General features: G+C 45.8%; 2 protein-coding genes across 3 annotated transcripts in view; one reads left to right on the top strand and one right to left on the bottom strand.

Moving 5' to 3' along the window:
* Positions 1-10992, bottom strand: part of LOC310769052 (membrane-spanning 4-domains subfamily A member 4A-like) — a 639318-nt gene that overhangs the window by 594157 nt on the left and 34169 nt on the right. The window lies entirely within an intron of this gene.
* On the top strand, positions 1929-7872 carry LOC310768931 (uncharacterized protein). 2 transcript variants are annotated; one of them, XM_083627873.1, is made up of 3 exons: positions 1929-2080; positions 3771-4756; positions 6381-7872. In XM_083627873.1, exon 2 carries the CDS (start codon positions 3871-3873, stop codon positions 4720-4722), a length of 852 nt encoding a protein of 283 aa, XP_083483999.1. In that variant the 5' UTR covers positions 1929-2080; positions 3771-3870; the 3' UTR covers positions 4723-4756; positions 6381-7872. The 2 variants fall into 2 exon arrangements, with proteins under 2 accessions (XP_083483999.1, XP_083484000.1); XM_083627874.1 differs by having other exon boundaries at positions 2072-2198.

The following is a 10992-nucleotide window of genomic DNA, read 5'->3' on the forward strand; positions in this document are numbered from 1 at the left end:
AAGGCAGGTGTGGAGAAAGGAGATGATGTGAACTAATACACATATTTAATTTCATGGTGGCGATGGATAGTTTCTTATGTTATGTTTTATGGGTGGGGGGAGAGAGAATTGACCCACGGGCAACATCTCAGTGCCTTAAGCACACCTTCATTATCTGAACTGATGTAGCTGTCTTATGCAAAGTTGGACTACTGGTCTTTCTAGCTGATGGGATTGCTTTGGGGTAAGAGTCTTTCCCAACCCTGCGACTTGCAATTCATTGAGTTATGGTGTGGAGCAGGAATTGAACCTGGGACTCCTCCAGAAATGGTATAAATAAACGGCAGCTGCAGGTAATCGAATTGGAGCATTTATTTTGTGGGTAACCAAAGAGAGTTACCATAATTTAATAATCTACAAGGAACATCAATTAATAAATGAGTTTAAAATTAATAAAATATGACATTAGACCTACCATGAAGGTTCCTTTTCTGCAGGTAATGGAGGGGATCCTTGCATGGGTTGTCCCTCTCACTCTACTAAGCAGGAATATGCAAATTAGAGCTGTTCTTACCTTGCAGCAGGAGAGCGACCTCTCCAGTTGAAGGTATCCAAGCTCAAGCCTACAGAGATCAAATAGTCAAAAAACAACTGATCCAGAGAACAGAACTGAGAAAACTAAAAAAAATGAGCTGATTAGAGAGAAAACAAAAAAGACAAGAAAAAAACAATAAGCTTGCAGTGGAGATCAAACTCAAATCTCTTAGGGTGGGCAAGTTCCCCTTCATTCCATGCAGAAAATGAACCTTCTTGGTAGGTCCAATGTCACTTTACTGAGAAACTACCTGTTCTAATACCCTCCTACTGAAGGATTTCTTGGCAGAAGCATACGTGTCCAACTTGTAATGTTTACCAAAGGTTGAAGCTGCCCTGCAATATCTCCTAGCTGCAGCTAGTGCACAATGCTGCAGTACAATTGCTGACAACAAAAGGCCTATAACACCCATGTTCAGAGACCTACAATGGTTGCCGATTTGCTACTGGGCCAAGTTCAGAATGTTGCTATTAGCATATAAAGCCCTTAACAATTTTGGACCAGTTTACCTACGAGATCGCCTTATCCCACGTGCCCACTTGGATTGGTGGAATTGGCACTACTGTAGGTGCCACATAATACCCATCCCGCAATTGTAATAATCATTTAGTGTGGCAGCACCTGCACTTTGAAACTCCCTGCCTATTGAGATCAAGCAAGTGCCTTCACTGTCCACTTTTGGGCCTGCAAAAAAAAAAAAAAATCCTGTGTAGACAAGCCTACCTAGATGCTTAGAAAGCTGAGATAATTTCAATGTTTTAGTATTTTAACTTCCGTATGTTTTAAAGCATGGTTGCGATTTTTTCTCGATTTTACTGTTTTGCCTTTTTGCAAACCCCTTTCGAGGGTTGTTGTTTTTTTAAAAAAACACCAAGGGGTGTACAAATTTTGGGAAATAAATAAATAAAAGTACTGCAGAGGCCTTCAAGCTGCTGGGGTTGTGAGAGTGTTGAGGTGGGGGGACACGCTTCCCTACAAGACAGCTTCCCTACCGCACTGACTTCCCTTCTACAACACCAGCTACGTGGGAGCGTCGTGGTGGGTGGGGCTGAGAATTACAAATGAGCGTCATTTCCGGGGAAAGAGGGGGGGGAACCGTTTAAACGGAAATGCCGCTCTACCCTCCGAATCTCCATGATGCCCTGCCCTCTTTCTTTGTCTGTTTCCCCGAACGCTCCCATGGGGAGCCCCAACAACCACCAAAGTACGTATTGCCCAGTTGTGGGTTCTGGAGCTTTCCCCGCCGCTCCTGGCCACGTCATGGATCACGTCACGCTTTTTTAAAATGGCCAACGGCTTTCTAAGCCTGTTGTTTTTACCAGTCCAAGTAAAGCCTGAATGTTCTTCGCGGGTGTATAGCTCTATGGCCCTTTCCCGCGTTCGGCTTCTTCGCGTAGAAAGCGTCAGTCGCGATTGGCTCTTTCTTGCTCTCTCTCTCCCGGAAGTACCAGGGGAACTTCCGGAGGCGGGACCAGAGTGTTGGAAGGAGGCCTCGGCTGGGTGAAGGTACGCGCAGCTACCCAGATCAAAACAAAAGGGATGCGGGGGGAGGGGGCAGTTGGCACCGGCTTCTTCCTTTCATTCCCTTTGAACCTTTCCTCTTCTGGTTGCTAAAGGAACAGGGGTGGGTAAATCCGAATTAGGCTGTTCTCACTGAGGCGGAGTGAATCCGAATCGAGCAGTCCTCACCGGAGCGACGCTTCAATAAGTTTGGGCGCCTGCGGCCGGTCGTGCAAAACCTACGTGGGTTGCCAATTGAGAAAGGGAACGGAAACCGCGTCGATTTTTTTACTTTTATTTCCCCCGATTTTTTCATGCGCGAGGGCGGAATCGGTTTCCTGTCTAGGTTTGGAGCGCTTCAGAATGCCGCTCTTTTGAACATGCGTGTGCTTGTGTGTGTGTCTGTGTGTCTGTGTGTGTGTGATTTTAATGCTGCAACCCTAAGCTTCCTGGCTGAAGAGCAAACTTCATTGACCTCAGTGGAACACCTGGCTTCAGTTGTGCGTAAAAGGCGCAGGCAATTCTTTGTAACCCCCGTGAGGAAAAGCAGGGCAGGCAATGGCGCTCATTCTCTATTTATATGCAGCACCTTAAATCACATTAAATGCTGAAATGGCAGGTGCATTTACTTGGGAATAAGCCCTACTGGAAGACTATTAAGGAAACTTAACTAAGCTATAATGTTTTGTGCAAATGGCTTCTGAAGATAGGGTATTTTATCCATTCTATTGAATTTGTAAGCATTTTCATCTTCCAATGGGATGGGCAGAATAAATTAGGGGGATCCAGGATCTTACTGTTGGACTGATTTTGCTGTAGAATAGGATCTCACACACACTGATTAGGTCACATTATTGAAACGGAGAGGAAATTCAGATCTACTTTGTTAAAGGGCCTGCTTTCCCCATTTGAGAGCATTCTGGAGCAGCATCTAGCCCATAGCACAGAACTGTTTGTCCTTCAGAGGCTTGAGCAGAGATCTTTCCATCACCTGCTGCCTAATCCTTTCCATCTATAGGGGTGCTTGGAGTTGAACTATAGGGGTGCTTGGAGTTCTGGTACTTCTCCCATCTCCCCAATTTAGCCATTTCAGGGATGCCTTCCCTTTCCACTCATGTGTGAGTAATCAGATCTTACTTTGTTTTATTTCTCACATGAATCAAACTGGCCAGAACTGGCCATGTGTTGGAATGAATATACAGGCAAAATGACCATACAAGGAACCTCAGGACCAGGGCCTTATACAGCCCTCCAGGAATCAGTCTGCTCCTCCTAGCCATACATTCCACTGGCCTTCACACCCTCCTTGAATGTTCTTGTCTACGTGGAATGTGTTTTTGAATTCTGAAAATGACTCTTGCTTGCTTGGATGGAGGACAGAAAGGGATGTGTGTAGAAATTAGCCTACTATAGATTAGCCAGTGTATAGGCATTTACACTGGTTGCTTGGCCCACTTTTGCCTCTGGTGCCCACTCACCACTAATATGGGACATGTGGCCTTCAAGCTGAAAAAGGTTCTCCCTCCCTGCATTAAGTCATACTCTTAGTAAGGCCATTGGAATCAGTGAATTTGACTAACTTTAAGTCCCTTGATTTCAGAATATGTCTTTGTCAGATGCTGAAGCACAGCCTGAATATCAATTGTGTCTGTATTGCTCTCTCTCTCTCTCTTCCTCCACCCCTTGCCCTTTGCAGAGTTTTCTTGAAGCAAAGAAAAAGCAGCACCTATCGGGTACTCTGTTCACCAAACATCCTAGCATAGCTGCAGGGTTGGCAAACAGCCTTGTTGTGGAAAATGGCCACCAAGGTGAATGAGCAGAGCCTGGATGCATCCTGCAGTGACCCTGCAAAGGAGAGGGATCCAGGTAGCACCAACATGGCTGAGCATCAGGACTTGGATAGAGGCGAGGCCAAAGCAGCTGGTGAGTGTTCAGGAGGAGGAGCTGAACATTCGGAGATGACGCAGCAGCCTACGGATCAGTGTCAAGCCCCAAGACTGCAGGTAAAACAAGAAGAGAAACCAAAAACTGAAAAATCCTTGGTGCCCCCTGCTGCAGAGGCTTCTGTGTCAGTTCCAGTGATGCCCTTGGGAGAAGGGAAAGGGGCAAAGCGGATGATGGAGGATGATGATGGTGATGCTGACATCTTTAAAGAAATGCCGGATGTCTGCCAGGAGGCCAGAGAGCCAGGAAGGGCCATGCTCCTGCCAGATCTCTTTGGGGAGGCGCAGCAGGCTCATAGCAGCCTGGCTGCTGGCCGGGCTGGAGGATGTGCCAAGGTGGAGCAAGCCATCCCATGCCTGCCGAATGTGGGCTCCGAGAACCAGCGCAAACGCTTCCGGGGTTTTGCCTACAAAGAGACTGAAGGGCCCCAAGTGGCCTATGAGCGACTCCAGGAACTGCTGTTCCAGTGGTTGAAACCAGAGGCCCGCAGCAAGGAGGAGATTGTGGAGCAGTTGGTGCTCGAGCAGTTCCTGAACCTCCTCCCAGAGGATGTCCAGCGCTGGGTTCGGGAACGTCACCCTGAAAATGGGGATGAGGCTGTAGCCCTGGCAGAAGACTACCAGTTTCTGCACCCTGAGCCTGGGAGACGGCCCTACCCAGAAAGGGCAAGGCAACGGTCTTCAGCAAGGAGTTGGCTCCGCTGAAGTCACTGAATCAGACAAGCAGGACTGGTTATTGGTAGGTAGCAGGAAGCGACCATTATTAGTACATTGCTTAAATTTTCTTGGGGGTCTGTTAGTAGTAATATTGCAGTGCACCTGCATTGGATGGGTTCTAGGCCTGCATGTGTGCTGAATTCTCCCCAGCACTTCACAAGATGGTAAAGAGCCAAGCTGTTAAGAGCTCCTCCTATGAATGCTTGGTTGCCATTATGGGTTCTCTCTATTTACTGCTTCTGGCAGTGATGAACTGATGAAACGTTAAAAACTAGATTTTAGAAGGACTGTGCATGTGACTTTGATATGCACAGGAATTTTGACTGACAAAGCGGGAAGTAAATACCTATGGACAACCAGAAAGCCCTTATCGCTTATTACACAGTGAAAGTAGCCAAGAAAACACAGGCATCTTTTGAAGTTGCTGCTACATGCTGCAGAGGCAACCCACTTTTTAAGATCGAAAATGTGAACAACTCTGTGTGCACAGGTTTAACTGACTTGTGAGTGTATAACTTCACTGACTTTCGGCCACAAGAGTAGCCATTGAATCTTTAACTGGGCTTCCCATGTATGGTGGTCATAGGCTAAGAAAATATGGTTGTCTGTGAAGAACAAACCAAGACAGCTATCCTCTGTGTGCTGATGTTTTGAGATCCACATGGTATCCTTGTTTTTTTCCTTAATGCAGATACAAATACACTGGTAATCAGCATCCTTATACCTGAGAGCATTAAAATAACCATGCTGGTCTCTGTCAAAGGCTGGAGGGAGGGAATTGGCAGCTGGAAAACGGATTTTGGGAGCTATCATCAGAGCCTGTTGTTGGCTGGTCTTGTGGTATATATATGTTTTAGAATTTGGGTGGGTGCAAAATTACCTGATGACAGTGTGTCACAATAGATGGAGCAGCCATCTTCCCAGATAGTGCCCTCCAGATGTTTCTGGACTACCACTCCCATCACCCAAGGCCATTGGCCATCCTGGTTGGGGCTGAGGGGAGCTGGAGTCTCCACAACATCTGGATGGCTAAAGGTTGTGGACGGGCAGGTTTAGAGTGTTAGATTAGGGCCAGGGAGGCCCAGGTTGAATTCAGCGATGAAGCTCTCTAGGTAACTTGTGCCAGGCACTATCACCGTAACCTATCTTATAGGGTTGTTAGGATAAAACAGGCAGGGTGGAGTGGAGAAACTCATAGATGCTACCCTGACTTAATTGAAGAAAGGGCAATAAATAAATAAATTTTGGTTCAAAGAGCCATTAGTCTGGTTTGCACATCACATTAAATTCACACCAGCTCATTCACATTAAACCACAGTTTTTGCCTGTGGTTTAGTGTGACGTGAACCAGGCCATTGTAAAAAAAGTCTAGTCTGCTGCTTTGTTGCTTTGTACTTAAAGTGTTACTCTTAGGCTAGTGTATTTATTCATGTAAGTAATAGATAGATGATACCTATAATTAAGGATTAGGCTGTCCATCTCAGGTGCCAGGATTAGGAAGGACAGCATATGGTCAGATACAGAGTATCATGGTTTTCTGGGCACACCATTTCACCTGGCTGCTTTGAACATCTGAATGTATTTCGCCAGCTCTACATTTCTGGAATTGTTTACCATTTCTGATGGGTCCTTGGTTTTCCTTACAGACTGAGAGAATCAAAGACCTAGTTATCTACCAAGCCGAGCGGGGGAAACCTAAATGGGCCAGAGGAACTCAGAAATCACAGTGCAGTTGCCGAGCATGAAAAGACCTTTACACAGCCTTTCCCTGCACGGAGACCATTAACTGGAGCAGAACCCGTCACATCATCTTACTTTTTTTTTGTGTATACATAAGGGGGAGAAGAAGGGGAATTTCAAAATCTTGCTTGGTCCTTTTTGCAGCTTAAAGAATGCCCTCTGTCCACTAATGCCATGGGAATAAGTTGGAGAAAGGGCAAAGCATGAAGGGAACTTGAGAGCTTTTCAAAAGGGAGGGGGTGGACATGACTTTGGAATGTATGTACATATGAGCATTCTGATAGGATGCAGAAGGGAAGGATCTTGTGATGAAAATGATACCTGCCAGTCCGCCTCAGGTTGGTCTGAGGCATCTGAGTCACCTTTTCCTCACCTCTTCCCCCACTCCTCAAACAGTCTCCCATGCCCTCCTCCCATCAGTTTATGATTGGCAAAATAATGTTTTCCCCTGATTGCCCTCCTTGCTTTGTGTTCAGAGCGGTGCCTCTTAATTTGGAAAGATGGCCTGCCCTGCTCATCCTGTCAGAATTTGTGTGGGAAATCTTGAAAAGTCACTTTGTACCACTCCCAATACATTTTGTGTGGCAGGGCAGACTTTGAACACCTTTGGCAAATTCAGAGCTTCTGCCACAGGCCTATCTCCTCACTACATCCAACAGCCCTATAAATTGAGGCGAACTCTGTATGTTGCAGGTACAAGGCAGTTGCTGCTGTCAAACACTTCCACATCATACAAGCCCTGCTGTTGCCAATGTAGTTTGCCTTGATCGTGTGGTGAGTCCCCGTGTCATTGCTCTACCTCCCTCAGAGCTGTTGGCATGGAGATTTGCCATGCAGTCTGGCAGACCTACATGGGATTCTCATGTTGTGGTATCCCTGAAGAGTATAGCCACTCAAAAGCATTTTGAACAAGCCACCATGCAGCAACCTTAAATTAAGCTTGCTTAAGGGAGAGTTTGTGTTACTGGTCAAAAAGGCAGACATGGGCTCCAAGGTCCACCATGACTGGCTTCATAACCCACAGAATTCTCCCTCCTTGCTTGTAACTATTTTTCAGTAGTTTGTCAATGGATTTGAAGCCTACAGTACTTATCTGTGAGCCAAAGTAGTCACGATTTGATGAACCAGCTGTTTGCTGGATATCAAGCATTCTTCAATGGAGTGGGAAGGGAAGGGTCTTTTCTGCAGCTCCCCCCAGGTTTGTATTAGTGTGTTGAAATGGGAGCAAAGTGTTTTCTTGCTTGTAGAAACTAGGTTTTTGATACTCGTCCTGATGTGATGTAGCTTCCGCTTTCACCTTATATCAGGTGAACTTTAGCCCTGCTTTCATTTGTGTAAATTTCTGGTGTGTGTGTTATGTCCGTGGATGAGCACATGTAATAAAGGATCTTTCCCCCACAGTGGTCTGGAGTTACCATCCCTTCTGCTTCAGAATTCCTATTTTGAGCTCTTCCCAGTCACTTCACCATATTCAGAGAATAGGGGATTTGAGTAGTCTTGAATGCTAGAGGCTACTTAATCCTGTCCAACATTGAACACCCTCCAAATAACAACTTGTGCTCGAGATGCTGATGTATGCAGCCATAGAGGAAATTATAGCCCTTGATAAACCTGGATTTGTCCAGTACTTTAGAAAAACCTGTTTCAACTAGTTGCTGCTGCTACAGTTCTCAAAAGCAAATTCCATCAGTTAATTACAGATTTTATGAGAAGGTACAACTTTTGGCTGTCCTAAATCTGCTTTTGAACAAGTTCTGGGCGAGCAAAGCACTTTTAAGTCCCATTAATTTCAAAGGGAATGTTATCTGTCAGCAGATTCCATTCTGTGGAACCAGAAGTGCTTAATATTGGCTTGATCTTGCACAATGTGATTCATATAACCATTCCTTTAAATCTCTCATAAAAATCTGCTAAATAATTTGGAAATTTGTCCGATCTCTGCATTTGGACACCTCTGAAGATACCATAAACCACCTTTTTCATGATGGTTCCTGAGATCAAGGAGCAGGTTTTCATCTATGGATAGAGTTGGCTGCCATTTTGAATCAAGATAGTGGACTGAAAGTGCAGATTTTTTGGTTTCTTAGAAACCAAACTCCACGTTATCAGCTTTCAAACTGCACACATGCACACACAAAAATCTTCCACATTTTGTGTCCAACCACACGCTAGATAGGTTGTGGGTTCAGTCCCTGTATGGGACAGCTGCATATTCTTGCATTGCAGGGAGTTGGACTAGATGATCCTTGGGGTCCCTTCCAAGTCTTATGATTCTAAAAAACGCCACACCTTCCTGCACAGACTGAAATTAGGCTTGAAAGAAGCACTGTTGTAGCCAACCTAATAGGTTGTGGGGGCAGACAGGTCTCAACACTCTCTGGTATGCAAGAGTGCCCATGGATCCAAAACAAGCTGGCCGCCTCTGATCTACACAAAAAGATAAAGCACATTCCAACTGAGGCAACGTTTCCAAACCATGAAAACTTTAAAAAGTCTTGCCATAAGTTGAGATCCCCAAAGACTTTTCTAAAGAATTAGAGCAGGACTAATTGATACATGTGTTTTGCTCCTGCCAGCTGTAGCTTACTCCCTTGCCACTGCAGCTGTTTCACCAACCAGCTATTTCCTCCCTCTCTTTCTCTTCCTGTCCCACCCCATGGAATTGGCTCGTGATTACTTATTTCTCCTTTTGGCTGCTGCCACATGAGAGATCATTTCATCCCCCCCCCCCCAATTTCTAATTGTAGGCCAAGGAGGTGTGTCTTTCCATTGGCATCCTGGGGTTAGGCTTTTCAGGCACCTGGTGTGTTACAGTCTCACAGAGATGCTTCAGACTGCAGAGGAACAGGAAGAGTGCCGCTTAATTAGCCACCCCTTAGAGAGCTTCCAGCAGGCACAAACAATTCCAATTTTTAAAGGTATTTGTTTTTATGGCACTAGGAAGTTAAATTTGTCGAATCGATTTTTGCTGGCGTTAAGCAGACAAGACTTCTGAGTAACACAAAACTCTGCAGGACATTGTTAACTGTCCTTAATATGGCAGTCCTTGAGCAACAGGACTTCATAGGGAAGCTGCAGTGTGAGTATTAAATTGCAATACACCAAAAGGCTCTATTGAGGATCGAATCAAAGCAATGGATTTCTTAATCACACTACATGTATTAATTGAGAAGAAATACCATGCTAAAACATGTTAGGCTAAGGGTGCTGAACCTTTTTTCAGACTTGAGGGCCACGTTCCCACCTAAGCAACCTTCCAGGGGCCATAGGCTAGTAATGGGTGGGTCACCAAGGCAAAAGTGTGCATAAATTCTATCTCCTTATAGTAGCCTGGTTTCTGCACACACACCCCTTTCTATTCTCCACGGAGGCAGGCAAGAATCATTATAGGCAGCCATATTCCAGTCAGGCAAGGAGGATACAAAGTTGGGGCTGCTAAGGGGTGTGGCCTGGGGAGAGTCCCATAAGCCAGATAGAGGGCTCGAGGGCCACGCTTGATTTAGGCCAATGCAGGCTAAATAGTGCCTTAATTAACAAACATCACACGGGCACACAAAATCCCTAGGAGTTAAGGTCAAGTCAGTCTAGTACCAGCCAAAGACATTTTGCTGCCTGAGGCAGCTTGACACAGAGCAGCAACTTGACCAACCACCAGCAAGCCACAGTACCCATAAGAACCCAAGGCCAGTCAAGCTAATTTCATATTGTACCTGAGTCAAAACAAAATCCCACAAGGACCACTTGCCCCTCCTGGGACCTGGGTGCCAGAGGATGGATTCTCTGTGGGGCCAGCCACTTGGAGCTGTGGGGCCTGGGGAAGGAGGGGCCCATGAAGGCCTCCCTCAGCACCTGAACAGGTGGGGCCACTGAGAAAGAGTTTGACTAGCCCCCAAACCAGGGGACCAGGCTGGCTCAGTCTATCTGTACACTATTTAACTGTACTTAGTTAATATTTAAAGCCTAGAGGAAGGCTAGACCAAGATATTCTACTGATGGAGAGCAGCAAATGGTCTTGCCCAAGTCAAGGTACATGTTATCCAAGGCTGGTCTGGATATTTTAGCACCGAAGGCGGAAAATTGCACATGTGCCTCTCTCCTTCCCTGTCAGGTAATGTACAATAATAATACAGTGGTACCTCGGGTTAAGTACTTAATTCGTTCCGGAGGTCCGTTCTTAACCTGAAACTGTTCTTAACCTGAAGCACCACTTTAGCTAATGGGGCTTCCTGCTGCTGCCGTGCTGCCAGAGCACAATTTCTCTTCTCATACTGAAGCAAAGTTCTTAACCCGAGGTACTATTTCTGGGTTAGCGGAGTCTGTAACCTGAAGCGTATGTAACCCGAGGTACCACTGTAATAGCTTAAATAACAATGGGCTGCTCTTTCATGACAATCAGCTGCCTGAGGCAACTGCCTAGTGACTGAGACTAAGTCTACAGTCCCATGCAAAAGCAGGAGGGTAAGTCCCACTGAACAAAGTGGCACTTACTTCTAAGCATACATGCACAGAACGGAGCTG

Source organism: Podarcis filfolensis, assembly GCF_964270895.1.
Source record: "Podarcis filfolensis genome assembly, chromosome: 8".
NCBI lineage: Eukaryota > Metazoa > Chordata > Lepidosauria > Squamata > Lacertidae > Podarcis > Podarcis filfolensis.